The sequence below is a fragment of the Garra rufa genome, chromosome 7 (assembly GCF_049309525.1).
Source record: "Garra rufa chromosome 7, GarRuf1.0, whole genome shotgun sequence".
Taxonomy (NCBI): domain Eukaryota; kingdom Metazoa; phylum Chordata; class Actinopteri; order Cypriniformes; family Cyprinidae; genus Garra; species Garra rufa.
In genome coordinates, this window is record NC_133367.1 from 51,438,412 (window position 1) to 51,459,068 (window position 20,657).

At 37.1% G+C, this 20,657-nt stretch overlaps 1 protein-coding gene across 1 annotated transcript in view; it reads left to right on the plus strand.

Moving 5' to 3' along the window:
- Positions 1-20,657, plus strand: part of LOC141338237 (NACHT, LRR and PYD domains-containing protein 3-like) — a 56,326-nt gene that overhangs the window by 14,706 nt on the left and 20,963 nt on the right. Inside the window, exon 8 of the mRNA XM_073843781.1 lies at positions 2,811-2,984. Within this exon, the coding sequence (XP_073699882.1) occupies positions 2,811-2,984 (174 nt within the window). The remainder of the gene's footprint in view (positions 1-2,810; positions 2,985-20,657) is intronic.

Here is a 20,657-nt window from a genome sequence, read left to right on the forward strand (position 1 = left end):
TAGTAGTTAATATTAACTGACTTACATTTTAGACACATCATTAACTGTTTTTGCTAACGAAAATAGTTCTAAGCAAAGTAACAGCAGAACCTCCATGAATCTCCGAGCAACACAGCGGTGTTTCAGAACTGAATGATTTAGCATTTAATGAATCGAGTGCAACATTATCAAGCTGCAGACTCGGAGCCTGCTGCATCGACAGTCCCGCACCCAGAGTCCCGCATTCTCAGACCCCTCGTTTTTCGAGACAGCGCCTCCTGCTGTTCGGAAGATCGTATAACACCCTTATCCAAATGCCATTGAAAACATTAGAATGCAATATTACGGTCTCTTTTTATTTAAAGTTATCCAAATATATATTTGCGTTCCCTGCTTAATGCATGTGCCAAAAAAAAAAAAAAAAATCATTGTGTTCTCAAACTAACTAATTACCCAGTATTTATTTTTTGAGCGTGGGTGTAATTGAAAGGAAATTACTGATGCAACCGATACAAATACAAATTGAACTATCATCTGAAAATTATTATGTGACATTATATTGCTACAATGTTTTATTTTGTTTTTGTACAATGTTTCAAATTCCATTTTTTTTCTTTCAGCTCAACATATAATGGTCTAATTAACATTATACCATGCTAACATTACAAAACCTGTTTTTTGATATTTTGAATGTGAACCAAAAATCAAATAATAGACAAAACACCAATAATGAACAATTCTGTATTTTATTTAACGATCACCTTAATCACTGTCATCTTGCTGTAAACAGGACAAAGCAAAGAAAAAAGGAAGAAAGAATCGTGTTAGTGACTTTATTTTCGTCTTCAATTGCATTAAAAAAAAAAAAAAAAAACTCCTCATTTATAAGTTGCTTTGGATAAAAACGTCTGCTAAATGAATAAATATAAAATGTAATGTAAATGCATAAGGTAAAATAATTACTTTCTGGGAGGCAAATGTTGCTTCTTTTCTCATTCTTTTTGCAATCACCCGGTCAAATTCCTCAACTTCACTAAAAGAAAAGATGAATGCCATTGTCAAAAATATTGTGTAATAATAATTTTTTTTTTTGCAAATGCAAATTACAAGCATACCTAGGGTGATAAGTAGGGCCACGAAGGAACACCTCCTCAGCCTCCTGCCAGGATAATGCCTGCAGCTCACATAGGCCATGAATGATGGCCTGTCCATATAAATAAATACATTAATTAATGTATAAAACATTTCATATATGGCAATAATAGAAACAATCCAATTGACAAACATGTGCCGGCCTACCTCAGGAAAAAGAAAACAGTAAAATTAATATTGATCCATTTTAATACTTACGTTTTAAGAACTAATTTAAGTAGTCTATATAAATTATATAAAGTAAAATAATTACTCTGGCATTAATTAATTCAATTTATAGTTTTAGGAGAAAAGTTCCGATAATTAAAAAAAGGTAAAAAATAATTAACGATGACATTCTTTGATATTAACACACTTAATGTATTTAATTGGTCTACTTTAATGTCAACTAATTTTAATCAATTTTTTTACAATGGCTTGTCTACAAAAAGTCCAAGGTTAAAGGCTAACGTTAGCTATCAAAATATTTTCGGGGAAAAAAGGCGAAAAAACATACATTAACGGCTCAAATTTTGTTACAAACTATCATTACAAATATTAAATAGACTGTTCATATGTTGGTGTATCGATGAGCTATAAAGTAGTTGGATTAAAAAAGAAATCATTGAATAAAATTGACGATACTCACCGTGTTTCGGTTCTTCACGTGTTTATCCATGTGTTTATCCGATCCAATTTGAAAGGTGGTGCTGTCTCGAAAAACGAGGGGTCTGAGAATGCGGGACTCTGGGTGCGGGACTGTAGATGCAGCAGGCTCCGAGTCTGCAGTTTCATACTACTCATCGAGTGAGTCAGTGAACGAACTGGTTGAATCCATCTATGGTTGAATCCGTGACTCGCTCATTAAGACAGTGACTACTGCCACCTATTGGTGGTTCGGTTTTATATTTAAAGGTATTGCATTTTTCCAATATTTTAGATTTATGTTTTAAAAAAAGTATAACATTAATCTTATTACATTATTTATGTATTTGCAATTTTACTGTGTAAATGCATTTTTTTGGAACCTCTTACCTTCATGAAACAGTCTAAGTAAATACAGTTAAATGTCTATTTCATTGCATGCTCGTCTTTCCTGTGCTATGGAAAGATGGAGTTTGTTGATACTAATTTAATTTGTGTAACCATACAGAGTCTTAATTATTCTAATTTGATGTACTGATAAAATTTAAGAATTTGATGTGAATGGTGACACATACAGTCAGTAAGGTTACGAAAATAAATTTAAAAAGTGTCCTAGAAATCAGTTTAAAGTAAATATCACAAATATTCAGATTAAAGAAAGCCTATAGAGTAGTGATGAGACTATTGCTTTAGAATGGATTAATTTACTGCAAAAAAAGCCTTTTTTTTTTTTTTTTTTTTTTTTTTGCCCCGGACAAGTACATTTTTCATTCGGACAAGTGAATGTCTAATTTACAAGCACATGTCAAAGCTTAATGTCAAGCCCTGCTTCAAATGGTTTGAAGAACAAAAATGATGAACTAGTATCAGGAATCATGTGGTAAAGTGCATTTCAATTAGTTTCTTAGCTTGTGCTTGTTCTGGCAAGTTGAAATCTCCATAGTGCCAATCCTGGTGTATAGAAAAAGTAGTGCTCATACAAACACACAAACACACTCTCACCCTAAAGATTAAACACAATCTCAGAGATCATTCATGTTCTTCACTCTCTGCAGGCTGTGGAAATGCAGTATTGGAGAGGAAGGCTGTGCTGCTCTGATTTCAGCTCTGAGATCAAACTCCTCACACCTGAGACTACTGGATCTGAGATTGAATATACCAGTAGAGACAGGACAGAAACTGCGCTCTGCTCTACAGAAGGACCCACACTGTAAACTGAAGAAACTACTGTAAGTTATTGAGTCAATGCTTTCATTAATTATCTTCTATTAAAGCAGATCTTAGTGTATTTAATCTTTCTCTTTATTGTACAGTATTTGACAGTGGAAACTCTACAAGCTCCGAACAAGTGAATCAAAACAACACGTCCTGAACAAGACTCATATCTGAAGGAGTTTTGTTCTTTATTTTCATTCAGCCTAGATTTTTTTTTTTTCAGTCTCACATGAACATTTTTTGTATATTTAAGTATATTGGACATACTAACTGTACCATAACATTTTTAGTGTGAAATTACAGTATATTTCAAGCTAATAATTGCATTACTTACACAGTGATTTCACAGTGGGACTTCTATTATATCTAACTGCACTCACAGAAATGTAGAGGATGTCTTGACTGTAAAGTGCACTCTGGTGCAAGATGATGTTTATTTACAGTGAGGTTCAGGTGATCCACAGGTGTGTAGTATTTACAAAGTGAAAAAAAAAAAGACTGTACGAAAATAAACAAACAAAATATACAGGTATCCACAATATAGACGTTTGATAAAGGGTTTTGACTCGTTCATGGCACTACTGCTGCACACTCACTTGTCTGGTCTACTGAGAGACAAACTTCACAATAAGAGTCGCCCACAGTAGCGCTCAACTTCACCTCCTCCTCTGACTCAACAATTACACAATTACACAAACAACAGAAAACAGGTCAGACATACAAATATATACATATAAGCAGTTCTCGGGTATGTATGTAGATGTAATATGCTTTATATGGATAGAGAAATGAAGCCTCATGAAGCACTGAGGTTTTCTTCTGACTGTTTCAGGAAAAGATCAAGAGGTCCTGCAGGCTGCAGCGCGATGACGAAGATGAATCAGGTCCAATACGTACACAGCAAAATCCCCAGTGTTAATTTAACACTCTGAGTGGACACATATAGACACTGAGCAGTGTTAAAAGTTAAAGTTTTAAATTGCATAACTTTAGAGCGTTTTAACAAATTTAATGGATTAAAAGCATAATATCTTTAAGTATTATTTTCAGTGAGTGTATATACAACATATTAAAATGAAGCCATTTTATTCAGGTCATATTTATTGCTAAGTGGAAGCAAAAATATCATTTTATGTGTCATTTAAAAAATATGTCTCTATGTCATTTTAATCCTAAAGTTACAATACAATATGTAAAATACTTGAAATACCAGTACAAATCTTGTCAGATGTCAAAAAAAAATGCATTTAATGATATTTTGAGGGGTAAGAGTTCCTTCTTTAATGACTATTAGTGATGTGCGAGTCAATGTATAAACAACCCGAACCTGACCGACGTTTTCAACTAACCCGCCCGCAACTCGGACCGCAAAAAAAGAGAGAAAATATTGTACCCGACCCGCTTCCTGACCCGCATGTTTAATATTTGGACTGACGCGGCTGCGGTGGAGATGTGTTCACTGTCAAACATCATTCGGCATTAATCAGGTCATTTTGTCAAAAGAGATGTTCTTGATTACAAGAAAAATACAGATTGAATACAGTTTGTTTTATTTTGTCTTTCCTTTATATGAGAATTATTTGATCTACAGTGTAATTATTTTATATATAGCCCCTATTAATTGTATAGCTATAATAGTTGCATCAAATGAATAAAGAAATTATAGTGCCTTGAATTTATTAAGTAATGTTTAATTTCGTTTGTTTCGCTCTCTGGGAATGTAAAGAAAAATACCGTTTTTACTTGGAATTAGTTTTTAATCCCTGGTTTTAAACAAGCATTTACATGAGATCATTTATATATTATTGCTTGAAAAAACGTTTAAAAATAGTGCTAGAATTTTTTTTTTAATTAAGGAAATTAAACAGACCTAGGCGTTTGAAAGAAATGTCTAATAATTCCAAAAAGAAAGAGAAGCATTGAACATAAAATATTCGAGACATTTATTAGAATACCTTTTTCTTAACAATTAAGATGCTGCATGTGTTTCTAATCGAAGTGTGCGTCTCTCCTCCGACTTTCCCAACAAAAATCTCTCCCCCTCTCAGAAAATACATAAAACTGAAATTACTGAGCTATACGCGGTTAAAAGTAGCCTATTAAAATGGTACAGTGGCATTGCTCAGTTCAACGTGTTGGAAATCTGGCATTTTGTCCCGCTTCAGCAATTATTCAACAGTTAATAACGCTCAACATTCAAAAGGTAAATATTATTCAGCCAATAAAGTGTAGGTCTATGTATTTCATAGAAAATTGTGTCTACTATATCATATCATAGTTAACATTAGTTAATACACTAATTTAAACAAACAAAAACCTGTTGTAATATATTACCCTGAAAACAATGTTTTGCTCGATCCAGAAAACTAGTTAATAAAACACCACAGAATTAACACACACACAAAAAAATTTTGTTTTGTTTTAAATTCAAGTAAACAAAAACATTTATTCGTTTTGTAGCAGCAGTCCATTGAACAGAAGCCAGCATCTCTTTGTCTGAATAGAATGCTGTGAAGATCCCCTTCTTTCCATTGTCTCTGTATCCAAAGGTGTTTTTGAAGATGTATCCACAGCAAGAGCACCTTGAGCTCAAACTCCACTCTGTATTCTTCCCTCACTTCTGGACTGACAGATTTACAGTTAACAAGACCTACACAAGTAAAAAAAAAAAAAAAATATATATATATATATATATATATATATATATATTTTTTTTTTTTTTATCTATGTAATATTTAAAATAACAATTAGTAATATTTATAAGTAAAAAAAAATGACAAATTTAGGCCAGCATATTTAGATGTGCATTAACAGCCAAAATTTAAACAAAAATAAAATGTACACATATCGGCAATATTTCCATAATAAATAAATTTTACACCTGTGACATTTTAAGATGACTTTCAGAATAAAAATATATATGACCACATTTTTTTTACATTGTTTTATATTAAAGATTATGTTAACCTACTGTGCTTGTATAAGTTCTTTGGTTGTAGTCTTCAACCTTATAGAGCTTGGCAAACTACGTCACTGTGCATTGAATTATGGGTAGTCGCCGCCATGTTTTAGGTAACGTCGTCAGCCGTCAGTATTACAAGATAGTAATATTAAAAAGAAAAAACAATGCACCGATCCAAGGAAAAGCAAAATCTTCTATACCGACAAAAGCTTAATGAAGTGTCAAAGCTGAGGTATTAGGAAAACTAAAAATAATCAACGGCTCGATCTGTACAAGCATAAAGAGTGGTGGACGATCAAAATGAGATCCTGCACTTAACATTCCCAGATGGTGTTTTCCTTCCTTGTTTGTGGTGTTATTTGCCTTTTTACCTACTGCATTGTTACCTCTGTTCTTGATACTTGAAGTGTACAGCACTGTTAAATCTTACACCAGTTGTGTTTGTGTAACCCACTCAAATAATTGCACTAATGGATTGATGGAAGATTTCTGTCAATGTATAAAACTGAGAATAATCATTCCTTTATTCACATTTTTTATGTATTTTATTTTTTGTTTTTACTTAATGCATAGCATGTTCAGGTATGTAAAACAAATGTACAAATGTATTTTTGTTTGTTCTGTTGTAAAATTGAAGTTAATGGAAGTAATTGACTGACGTCACTTTTGCGCCAGCTCGTGGTGAGAAATGCAAGCGGAGTTTTGGCTGTGCATAATCTTTTCCATCCTCGATAATTCCCACTTTAAATGTATACCTGAACTGTTTTATTGCATTAGTGATCGGAGGAGAGTGTGCGTGCTTGATGAGATCGGACTGTTTCAACGCATCGTGATCGTTTTGGACTCTGTTTCAACTCATCGTGATCGTTTTGGACTCTGTTTCAACTCATCGTGATCGTTTTGGATTCGTGCCAGGAGGGGCGGAGCGTTGGATTTCGTTAAGGAGGGATTGCGCAATCAGAAGGCTCGTTCGTTTAAAGGACGGAAAAGTTTCTTCATCATTCGTTCCAACGAGGAATCTGTAGGCATTCATACACGCATACTGACTGAACTGAGTCAAACACATTCCAACTTCATTCAGGATTCAGTATTCATCTGCATTTGTTTTGATTGTTTGGACTATTTCTTTTATTTTATTATAATTTTGTTTTCTTTGTCTTCAATATTAATTGTTGACTGACAACATTACTGTTTAAGGGTTGAATTGAAATCAGCTGAAGATATATAGATCTGTTTTGTTTTGAATATGTGAAAAGGTTTTCAAGCACATTGCATTGAAAAAGGAAAGAGAAAGCAAGAAGGAGAAACACATTGAATACAAGTTTTCTGTTAAACTAATTTCTGTTTGTGTCTTATTCAAGCAGTTAGTGATCATATCTAAATTGAATCAAGTGCAGACACATTTTATGAACACAATTTATTTTGTATATTTTTTTTTTGTGTTTAATGTGAAGATCCCGAACCCGAGCCTCCAAGTTATTTTAATTATTATTAATTACACGTATTTGGTGAGCTCAGACCCGGTAGATATTTTTCCTCCTTTTCATGTAAATCCAAGGAACGGGTTACAGAATAGAGAGAGAAAAATTTGGCGCCCAACGTGGGGCTGCACTTGTGATAAATTTCGATCCTAACTGCTTTGAATAATTTTTTTTTATTAGTAAACACATTTTTTATTTTATTTTATTTTTTCAATGGATCTGTGCAAGAAACTTAATTTTGATCCTGAAAGGTCCATAATACTTACAAAGGTTGATCCAAACACTACTCTCACAGAAGTGAAGAGATTCTTTGACTATCTTGATGAGGTCACGAAAGTAGAGTGGTTAGGTGACAAATCCTCAGGGGAGCTTCTTTGTGAATTTCAGGAAGTTACCACCCCATTAATTGCTGAAGAAGACTATTTGAATGCTGTTGGCCAAAATGTATGGGGTGTTATACCAGTAGATGGTATACAGATGAAAGATGCGCAACATCACTCTAGCACTCCAACACCAAGAAAGAGAGATTCAGTTCAAACCTTGGATGATATGGCTGATCAGCTGTTGGCGCAAATCGAAAGTTTGGCCCAACTACACTGTGTAAATGTAAATGATCTAAGCCAGCAGGTGGTGACGAAACTTGCACACAAGGCTGACGACGTTGACAGGGGCCCTTTCACTTCAACCCCTGCTACACGAACAGTTCGTGATGCAAAGCCTCAAGAGAAGCAGACTGCAGCTGCAAATTCAGCATCAAAAGTGTCGTTTAAAATCCGTGAAGATGTACCCCCTATGGAAAGGACGATGATTCATGAAACTCCAGTCACTCTTACTATACCACAAGAAGTGCAGCGTTTGGTGGTGGAACACGTGGTGAAGCATGACCCAGAATATCACGGACATGTCCCCTCACCCCCAAAGTTGAGAATGTTTTCTGGACATTGCCCTAAGCCTAATGGGGAAGTCAATTTCACTACGTGGCAGTTGTATGTGAGGCAATTACTCTCAGACACTTCTTTGACAGAGAGGCATAAAAGAAGGCATGTTTTGGATAGCCTCCTCCCCCCTGCTCTTAATGTTGCCCTTGGTGCAGGTACAAATGCACCACCAGAGGTGTACATGATGGAGCTTGAAAAAGCTTATGGTAGTGTTACTGGTGGAGACGAGCTGTACATTCAGTTTATAGAGACGCACCAGAACAGGGGCGAGAAACCTTCCGATTATTTGAGACGACTTCATTCTTTGATGCAGGAAGTTGTTGAAAAGAAGGGAGTGGTTAGTAAGCGTTCTGACACTCTACTTCTCAAACAGTTCGTCAGAGGGTGCTGGGATGAAGTTCTGATAACGCAGTTGCACCTTAAAGACTTTCTAACAGACTCGTCACAATCTGAATTGAGTTATTCTAGCTTGCTTTTCAAACTGAGGTCTTACGAACATGAAAAACAGCTTAAAGAGAAACGTATGAATCTTCATTTGTGTACGCCTCCGGCGAGAGCGCAAAGCCAAGTGCATGTTACCGTTGATCAGGGATGCACAGCAACCCCTGAGGAGGTGCAAGACAGTATGGCGTTGACCAGACGCATAAAAGAGCTTGAAGCTGAGGTAGTTAAAGCTAAAGCGCAGAAGCCAGCCTCAGTGAATAAACATGTGTATGATCAATTCCAGGCCAGTGGATCTAAGAAGAAAAGAGGCAAAGAGGGAAAGCTAGCATGCCCTGTGCCTCAAACTCAACCAAAGTCACCCGCTATTGGTGTGTTTTGCTACCGCTGTGGTGAGGATTCTCATTATTTGCAGCATTGCACTAACCCTGTGAATGCAGCATTGGTGCAGCAAAAGTTAGTTCAGAGACATGAGCAAAAGAGTTCTCCCACAAAAGTGACCCCACCCACTGCGCATTTAAACTTGGAGTAGCTTCTGTTGTGGAACGAACAGAAGCTGGATTTGCGAAAAGTTCCATAGAAAAAAGTAACCAGGTTCCTAATGGTCTAATTGGGGAACCTTGGGAAAGTAAAGCTTGGTTAGATGGAATCGAGTGTCACTGTTTAATTGATACGGGATCTCAGGTAACTTGTGTAGCCGAATCTTTCTACAAGCAGTACTTGCAGCATAGGGGTATTACTCCTATGAGAGACTTACTTCGGGTTGAGGGAGCTGCAGGGCAAATAGTTCCCTACATTGGGTACATTGAAATAGATGTACAGTTTCCCAAGCCTGCTTGCGGAACGGATGCGGTCGTCACTGCATTAGCGTTGGTCTGCCCTGATCAGGCCTACAATGCTCGGTTGCCTTTGCTAGTGGGTACAAATATACTTCGCCATCTTGTCCAGGATTGTAGGTTAGTGCAGGGAAATGAGTATCTACGGCAGATGCCTATCAGTGCTAATTGGATAGCTGCATATCGCATGTGTGACAGTACGGTGACACCCTGTAAAAGGGCACAGCACACTACCCCCGTTAGACTGTCGGGCAAGAAGTCTGTAACGATCAGCAAAGGGGAAAAGTGTGAGGTGACCGGCGTGTATCGAGTGAAAGATTGTGGTATGAACAAGACGATGATTATTGATGAGCCCTTGATGCACCACATTCCCGGTGGTTTAGTTGTGGAGTGTAAATTGATACAAGCAGAGATCTGTGCTCGGAATAAAGTCAAGGTAGTCATCCGTAATGTTTCAGATCACAGTGTGACTTTACAGCCAAAGGGAGTGCTTGCTGAGTGTTCAGTGGTGGACTGGATTAAGTCTGTGCCGCTTTTTGATGATACTGCCACTTCACAAGCCACCACATCCCTGATGGCGAATCTTTCGGTTAGAACAGAGGATCCTGTGACTCTGGACTTTAGTGACTCTCCTATTTCTGAGGAATTCAAAGCTCACATCATTGAAAGAATAAACAGGGAAGCGTCAAGTGCATTCGCTAAACATGATCTTGATGTAGGACATGTGTCAGGTGTAGCACATAGAATAGAGCTGGTTGACCACATTCCTTTCAAAGAGCGTACCCGTCGGGTCTCGCCTGCAGATTTTGAAGATTTGAGGAAACATCTCATAGATTTACTCGCTAGTGAGATTATTGAAGAATCTAGCAGTCCGTACGCTTCCCCAGTTGTACTGGTGAGGAAGAAAAATGGAGATTTGAGAATGGTAGTTGATTATCGTAAACTTAATAAACTGACAAAGAGAGATGCATATCCTCTCCCAAGGATCGAGGAGACCTTTACTTTGTTGTCAGGCTCTAAGTGGTTTTCGGTCCTAGATTTAAAAAGTGGATACTATCAGTTGGAGGTAGAAGAAAGTGACCGTCCCAAAACAGCATTTACTACTCCGTTTGGAAACTGGCAATTTAGGCGTTTACCTCAAGGCCTGACAAATTCGCCAGCAACATTTCAAAGAACCATGGAGAAAGTCATGGCAGGTTTGAATTTGCAGGAAGTCATAGCTTTTCTAGACGACTTAATCATTTTTTCTGACTCGCTTGAACAGCATGAGGAAAGGCTCATGAAGGTTCTCAAACGGATTTCCGCCTTTGGACTAAAGTTGGCACCTTCTAAGTGCAGATTTTTTCAAAGTTCCGTCAAATATCTAGGACATGTTATTTCGGCTCTAGGTATCCACCCCGATCCAGACAAGATTTCGGCCATAAAGGAATGGCCCATTCCAAAGACTGTCAGGGATCTGAGGGGATTCCTAGGTTTTGCCGGATACTACAGACGCTTTGTTGAGGGCTATTCCCGGATAGTTAAGCCTCTTAATGGGTTATTACAAGGTGAATTTTCCACTAGACAGTTATCATCATCTTGTCGCGTCAAGAGTAAATCTCAGTCTCTAGCTGGGAAATGGGACGAGGAGTGTCAAGTTGCATTTGACACAATCATTCAGAAGCTTACAACTGCGCCCGTTTTGGGTTTTGCAGATTGGAAATTACCTTATATTCTTCACACTGACGCCAGTGTCAATGGCCTAGGCGCCGCTTTATATCAGGTTCAAGATGGTAAGACGAGAGTGATCGCCTATGCCAGCCGCGGCCTGTCGAAGAGTGAGAAAAACTACCCTGTACACAAGTTAGAATACTTAGCACTTAAATGGGCTGTGTGTGAAAAATTTCATGATTTTCTGTATGGCACAAAGTTTACCGTGCTAACCGATAACAACCCGTTAGTGTATGTGCTTACGACGGCTAAATTGGATGCGGCTGGCCATAGGTGGCTCGCAGCTCTGTCCATGTACGATTTTGATATCAAGTACAGAGTGGGAAAAACTAATGTTGACGCGGACGGGCTATCTCGACGTCCTCAAGAAACACTGATTGATGATGCAGAGACCATCCAGATAGATGAACGAATTGCAAGTTTGTTGAGTAAAGCAGAATGTGCAGCTATCGAGTTTGAGAAGTTTGGTCAGGAAGAGATTAAAGCTGTGTGTTTGAGACAGTCAGTATCTTGTGAGATGCATACTCCACAGCAGTGTGATGGGGGAGACTCGCTGGAAGGCAGAGTTATTCCAACTCCAGCTGTGGAGATGTTACTCTGTGATGAAAATGTAGTTCCTGATGATTTAATAGATCCTGAAGACTTGCCTGGACAGACTGCTTTACCTAGTATGACTCCAGCTGATTGGTACAAGCTACAAAGAGAGGATGCAGCCATCAGAAGAGTAATTAGTCTTGTGGAATCTGGGGAAACTTTAACTCATGCAGAAAGGCTCAATGATTCAAAAGAAGTGATTCTAATGCTGAGGGAAAGGCCCAAATTAAGTTTAGTAGATGGTGTGCTGTACCGTATGGTATCTGATCAGTATGGACAAAAATACGGTCAGTTGGTTGTTCCCCCTAGTTTCAGAGATAGAGCCCTTGAAGGAGTTCATGACGAAACTGGGCATATGGGTTACGAAAGAACTTTGGAGCTTGCGCGAGCTAGATTTTATTGGCCTAAAATGGCAGAATGTGTTGAGCGAAAGTGTAGAACTTGCGAGCGATGTATCAAGAGGAAATCCCGTGCTCAAAGGGCTGCAGAGCTAGTGAACATCAAAGCTTATGCTCCCTTGGAGTTAGTGTGTATCGATTACCTTTCGTTAGAGCCAGACTCAAGCGACACCCGTAACATCTTAGTAATCACAGACTTTTTCACAAAGTACTCATGGGCATTTCCTACCAAGGACCAAACAGCCAAGACTGTAGCTTCTGTGTTGTGGGAGAACTTGATTTGTCATTTTGGTTTCCCAAAAAGAATACATAGTGATCAGGGAGCTAACTTTGAGTCTGAGCTTGTGAGGGAGTTGTGTACAATAGCTGGGGTAAAATCCCGCACTACACCTTATCACCCACGGGGAAACCCGGTAGAAAGGTTTAACCGAACCCTTCTTGATCTACTGGGGACCCTGAGTGATAAGAAAAAGGAACATTGGAGAAAATATGTCCGTCCCCTAGTGCACGCGTACAATTGTACTAGAAATGATGCGACTGGTGAATCTCCTTTTCTTTTAATGTTTGGACGCCAACCTCGTCTTCCAATTGACCTTTGCTTTGGGATTAACCCGAAGGGATACAATTCCAGAACTCATACTCATTACGTCAGTGAACTAAAGCGAAGATTGAGGTATGCCTATCAACTGGCCGTTCAAAATGCTGAAAAGAGACAATTGATGAATAAGAACAGATGGGACAAGAAAGTTACAGCGGCTTCAGTTGACGTCGGTGATCGTGTCTTAGTAAAGAACGTCAACATTCGAAGAAAACACAAGATTGCAGATCGCTGGGAATCTACAGTATATGTGGTAACCAAGCAGCCAAATGCAGAGATTCCTGTTTATGTTGTCCGGCCTGAGAATGCTGATGGCCCTGAGCGTATCCTGCACAGAGACCTTTTACTCCCATGTGGGTTTCTTCCAGCAAGTCCTTCTGAGGATGATGAAGTTCCCGCAGCTACAGTGACACGTCCACGCAGAGTGCGTAAAAGTAATTCGGAAGAAGAAGAACGTCGTGGTGAAATTCAGGAAGCTGAGAGTCCACAAGTGTCTCTAAATCCTTATGCCCCAGAGTTTCAGTTGGGGACCGCATCACAAGACGTCCCTGATTCCTCCTTTATTCTCAATGTGTCAAATGATCCAGAAGTTGAAATGAACCCAGGTGACTCGCAAAGGGATGAACCTGACGAGAGAGAAATTGAAGAGTGTTACGAGACAGAAGTTCAGCAAGATGCTTCATCTTTAGTGGAGGAAGATGTTAATGTGTCCGTACAGCATGATGAGTTAAGTGCGGAAGAAAGATGTGATTCTTTTGTTGGGCTGAGAAGGTCCCAAAGAGAAAAGAGACCCCCAAGTAAATTGAAAGATTATGTTGGTTGGAAAGCCCAATGTGTGCAACAAAGTGTAAATGTAGAATCCCAACCCAACTACTTCAGTCAAGTACTTGAAATGATGCAGCAACAAATGAGAGTGCAACAAACTCAAGGTGAACTATTGTTTAGCCTTATGGGTCATGTATCAAACTAAGTATCTAAACTCAGAGTGAACTGTTGTTTAGCCTTAAGGGTCAGACAATTAATTAAGTATCTGATGAGGACATCAGAGTTTTGAGCAGGGGAGGATGTAACCCACTCAAATAATTGCACTAATGGATTGATGGAAGATTTCTGTCAATGTATAAAACTGAGAATAATCATTCCTTTATTCACATTTTTTATGTATTTTATTTTTTGTTTTTACTTAATGCATAGCATGTTCAGGTATGTAAAACAAATGTACAAATGTATTTTTGTTTGTTCTGTTGTAAAATTGAAGTTAATGGAAGTAATTGACTGACGTCACTTTTGCGCCAGCTCGTGGTGAGAAATGCAAGCGGAGTTTTGGCTGTGCATAATCTTTTCCATCCTCGATAATTCCCACTTTAAATGTATACCTGAACTGTTTTATTGCATTAGTGATCGGAGGAGAGTGTGCGTGCTTGATGAGATCGGACTGTTTCAACGCATCGTGATCGTTTTGGACTCTGTTTCAACTCATCGTGATCGTTTTGGACTCTGTTTCAACTCATCGTGATCGTTTTGGATTCGTGCCAGGAGGGGCGGAGCGTTGGATTTCGTTAAGGAGGGATTGCGCAATCAGAAGGCTCGTTCGTTTAAAGGACGGAAAAGTTTCTTCATCATTCGTTCCAACGAGGAATCTGTAGGCATTCATACACGCATACTGACTGAACTGAGTCAAACACATTCCAACTTCATTCAGGATTCAGTATTCATCTGCATTTGTTTTGATTGTTTGGACTATTTCTTTTATTTTATTATAATTTTGTTTTCTTTGTCTTCAATATTAATTGTTGACTGACAACATTACTGTTTAAGGGTTGAATTGAAATCAGCTGAAGATATATAGATCTGTTTTGTTTTGAATATGTGAAAAGGTTTTCAAGCACATTGCATTGAAAAAGGAAAGAGAAAGCAAGAAGGAGAAACACATTGAATACAAGTTTTCTGTTAAACTAATTTCTGTTTGTGTCTTATTCAAGCAGTTAGTGATCATATCTAAATTGAATCAAGTGCAGACACATTTTATGAACACAATTTATTTTGTATATTTTTTTTTTGTGTTTAATGTGAAGATCCCGAACCCGAGCCTCCAAGTTATTTTAATTATTATTAATTACACGTATTTGGTGAGCTCAGACCCGGTAGATATTTTTCCTCCTTTTCATGTAAATCCAAGGAACGGGTTACATTTGCACTATATAGTAGTGGAACTGAACTTTTACATTTTGTCGATTCTTATGTGACTGTGAACTGTACACATATACCTCAGTGTGTTATACACAAATAAAGGGATACAGAAATGTTCGTGTTTTTTCAGTTTATTGCTGCAACGTGGTATGCAATATGCAAAACAGATAATGCATGTTTAATGCTGCGTTCCAGGCAGATTTTAATGCCCGTAAACGGGCGCCGTTCGCAGTTTTGGGCCCTATGACAAAATATGAGGTTGGGCCCCCCCTACCACACAAAAGCAGATCTCTGGGGGACCCTAAAAGGCGTGGGCCCTTAGAATTATCCTAACTTACCCCCCCTTAGCGGCGCCCCTGCCCGTAAATCAGACATCAAACCAGGAGTCAGGCGTTCCAGGCAAGTCGTACCAAACTGTCTGAGCGCATTTATTATTATTATTATTATTAATTTGAATGCAACGTTATATTGTCCTAAAGTCTATTTTTCCACCGTGTACAACTTGCATAAACACCGCACCGCATGTGATATCAGAGCTCTGAACTGGGAGTAACTTACATCGATCTAGTACAAGTTCACAGATGGGAAGTCACGGTTTGACTGTCGCTCAAGTGCACTTTCACGGGTAGAAGGTTGAAAAACACGAGTAACGGGTTGCCTGAAACACGGCATAACTGAAGGCTGTAAAGCATTGAGTATATGTGTATATACATGTGTATATTTTACACGCGTTATATCTATATCTACAGTGTATGTATATATTAGTAGTCAACATTTAAAGTGGATCAAAAAAGTAAAAGTTGTCCTAAGACATGATTTTATGTTTTACATTATGTTTACATACATAATATATACTTATAAATACACACAATACATGAACATATTTACACGGAAAAGTTTACGTTGGATGACATTCCTTGAGAGCAACTGATTTGACAGCATTAATTTCTTACTTTATGGTTTCATAACAACGCTGGGGCATATATTAATCTGCTACCCACGCCATGCGACGCCGTTTTGTGGACACTTGGGATCCAAGTTGATTTGTCCAAGCTTGAAAGCTGAAAAATCGAACATTTGACAGTCGGCGTACATGCCGGTCGTGAGTGCGATTGTGGCAATTAACAAATAGTGTCTACCGCAGCTCCGTTACCTAAATTCCCAACATGCATTGCGTTGCTGACGTCACGTTCCCAGACTCTATAATGATCAACAACAGTAACGTTGAGGGGGTTCAAGATGGCGCTCTTGCAACAAGTGAATGGGTGAGCTCCGCAAACTTGAATAGTTAAAAATAGCTTGTGGTGCGTTTTGAAACCGGCTTTTTTACTTTGTTTAACCTAGAAGAGTATTTAGACAATAACTGCCCTTGAAGTGAACGTGACACAATGGGCAAATCCGAAAAAAGGAAGAACAGGAGTGCGTCTCAGGTGAAAGCTAATCCGGCTAGTGAAGCAAATACTGCAATGCCGCAAGTTTCTGAGTCTTCAAGTTTAGTGACTGAAAATTTACATGATTATGCCAAAATAGACATGGACTCTGACGAATTTATGTTATGTGAGGAGGAATTCCCTGCACGTCCCGACACTCCATGCAAGTCTCAACAGCGTAAAACGCAATGTTCGGATGTTGCTGACATTCTCTCTCAAATCGGAGCTCTTTCGCAACTAATAAACACTCGGTCAGATACTTTGGAAAATATGATCGGTGAAAATATAAGAGCGATTACTTCCATGAAGGAGATAATCACTGAAAATACCAGACAAATTACAAATGTGAAGGAAGCTGTCGGATTTATGAGTGCTGAAGTTACCAGTCTGAAGGCCAAGTACGGAGTGGTGAAATCTACGCTGGGCAAAATGGAGCAGAATACCATGGAGCAAGACAGAAGGCTGTCACAGCTGGAAAGTTACTCACGACGGTGGAATCTACGACTGTATGCTATTCCAGAAAGAGAAAGAGAGGATGTGCGTGGAAAGGTAATTGAGGTTTGTCAACATCTCTTACCAGAAGACAAGGACAAACTTTCCAATGCCATTGACACAGTACACCGGCTAGGTCGCAAACAGCCGAATAAGACCAGAGGAATTATTCTGCAGTTTGTTTCCCGTTTCTACCGTGATGCTGTGTGGCGTGCAGCAAAGGAGTCTACATTTCTGCTGGAAAATAACATGAAAATGTCAGAGGACTTGTCTCTTGCGGATAAAGAAAGAAGAAATAAACTATGGCCAGCAGTGGAAAAAGCAAGAAAAGATAACAAACGTGCCTACTTTATTGGAGGTAGGGCCTTTGTTGAAGGAATCGAAATATTCCCTCCAGCATGAAACATTATACTCCAGATAAGCAATTAGAGTTTTTTTTTTTTTTTTTGTACTGAGACAGGAGGTTAACAAGAGTCTGTTTAATTAAGAGGCCGGTGGTGTTTTGGGATATTGAAATTTGAATTAAATTATTTTTTGTAAGTTTCATTCTGTTTCTAAATTTAATCTTAAGGAATTTAACGGGTATTATGAGGTAAACTAAATACAAATGAATGCCACCATATTTTTATTTAGACCTTTTTTGACATTTTGATACTTGAAACATTTTATTTTTGTAATGCCTGTTGCTTTAAGGAAAAAAAAAAAGTTGTTTCTTTGGTAATATTGTTGCCTATGGAGGATTGAAGGTCAGTTGGATAATGCTATTACTTTGTTAATTGAACTTGCATTATAGAAAAGTTGATTGTGTTCTGAGGAATTGCTGTTCTGTAACGTAGAGATGTGCACTTTGATTTGCACTACTTCATTTATGTTGGTTTAGAGTTTGCTGTTCTCATCATTCTGAGTATATTTTTGCTAAACCTATTGCAAATATCTGTTTTATCTGCCTTTATATTAGAGATTTCTCTTTCATGTCACTATCTTTAATTTCTTTTAATACAAGAGGGTTAAGAAACCTTACAAAAAGGGAAGCAATATTTTTATATCTTAAAACATTTAAAACTGACTTTTGTTTTTTGCAAGAATGTCATTCCACCAAAGAGGATTGTAATTTTTGGAGATCTCAATGGGGTTTAGATTTATGGATGGCTCATGGAACAAGTAATTCAGCTAGGGTTTTATATCCTTAAGAATCAGTTTAATGGAAAGATTATACATTCTAATTGTGACCCAAATGGCCGTTATACTTGCCTTGTAATAGAAACTTCAAATGTAATGTGTATTATTGTTCATATTTATGGGTTTAATCAACACAAAGACAACGAAAAACTTATTGATCAAGTGGAAGAACACGTTTTGAATTTACTAACCAAATACCCAAATTCATTTTTAATTTTTGGAGGCGACTTTAATGTTGCTTTGGATGGAATCTTAGACAGATGTCCTCCAAAAGCAGCAGATAATTCAAATCTTTATTTAAAGACGTTCATGGAACGATTTTCTTTAGTTGACAGTTGGAGAGAGACTCATCCTTCTCAAAAATGTTTTACATGGTGCAATAATTCTCTTTCAAAACAGTCTCGAATCGATTTGTGGCTTATCTCTAGAGATTTAAATAATACTAGATCTGACATTATTCCATCACCACTTTCTGATCACAAATGCATCTCTTTATTTATTCCCTTTTCAAATGCTGCTAATTTGCAAAGAACTACTTCCTATTGGAAATTAAATGTTACATTGCTTAGTTATAAAGAAGTAAAGGAAAAAAACAATGTTATAATTTGCAGTTATTGGGAAAAAGCAAATAAAGAAAATAATTTTGGTAGTAATTGGGAGTTAGCAAAATATGAAATTGGTAAATTTTTACGAACATTTAGTAGTAAATTGGCGAAAAAGAAAAGAAATGATGAAAATTTTATAATTTATAAAGTTTCAGATCTTTTGTCTAAGTCTGTTTTATCTGATGCTGAAAAGGTTGAACTTACCCATTATCAAAATATGTTAGATGAGTATTATAAACAAATAGCTGAGGGAGCTTTTGTTAGATCACGGAAAAAACGGTTGGAAGAAGGTGAACAAAATTCTTATTTTTTTAGATTGGAAAAGCAACAATTGATTGAAAAGCTTATAATTGATGAAACACTCTGTGAAGACCAGAAAGTTATCGCTAATTTTTGTGCCAAATTTTATAATGATTTGTATACATCTAATTTTCACAAACAACATGCTCTCGATTTTTTTGAATCTTTATCAGACATAAATAAATTGAGTAATGCGGATCAAGCCTTTTGTGAGGCTCCAATTACTTTAAAAGAAGTGGAGGAACAATTAAATCATTAAAATTAAACAAATCACCCGGCACAGATGGCCTCACATCAGAATTTTATCATATGTTTAATAAAAAAAATAGCTCCCTTCTTGTTAAATGTTTAAAAGGAAAGTGTAAATAAATCTTTTCTTCCACCCACTTTATGCCAAGGTTTGATTACTTTAATTCCCGAGCCAAATAAAAATCCAAATTTATTAGATAATTACCGTCCTATAACGTTGTTAAACAATGATTACAAAATAATTGCTATAGTATTAGCTAAAAGATTAAAAGGTATATTACATTCTGTCATTGATGAAACGCAATCGGGCTTTATGCAAAATAGACACATATCGAATAATATAAGATTAACATTAGACATTTTGGATTATTCTGACATAATTAATGAAGACAGTTTCATCTTTTTCTTGGATTATTATAAAGCCTTTGACACTTTAGAACATGGTTTTTTATTTCAGGCCCTTAAAGAAATTGGTTTTGGTGATATATTTTGTAATATGGTTAAAATGCCGTATAAAAATGCAAATAGCTCAATTAAATAAAGCTGTGGTACCTCTCCAAGGTTTTTTTTTAAACTGTGGGGTTAGGCAGGGATGCCCTGTATCTCCTTATTTGTTTTTAATTGCAATGCAATTTCTCAATTTGTTTATTAAAAAAACAAAAAAAAGTCTTATTGAAAAAGTCTGTTATACTAAATCCATAGGCTATAACAAAGGTGGCCTAAATTTTATAGATTTCAATTCTTTAAATTATGCTTTTAAAATAAATTGGCTAAATCAGTATTTGAAAAATCAAAATTCAGTTTGGTATATCTTTCCACAGCAAGCATTTTCCTTTGTTGGAGGTATTACATTTTTGTTGATGTGCAATTATAACAAATCCAAAATTCCGGTTAAGCTACTGTGAGTCTCATCACATCTCAGTAACTATAAGGTTTGGAGTAAAAAGTAAAAACTCAGATGTGTTTTCTGTAGCAGTGGTTTTGTTTGCTGCCCTTTCACCCTCAGTTCAAACCCTTTTAAAATAAATGTATAAATAATTAATAAATAAAAGTAATTAAATTGACATCTTATTAATTGCAATATTTTGATGAAGCCTTTAGTGTTTGTCTTTAATATCACAGCTACAGTGACTGCTAGAATCTAGAAGTGCTTCTTTCATTACTGCACACCAGTATTAGAGTACAATCGGGCCAAAGACACGTGTCTCCTCAGAGTTATCAGACAAATGAATATTAAATGCAACTTCCAAAGGGAAAATATAGAAATATAGATCTTGTGAGTGA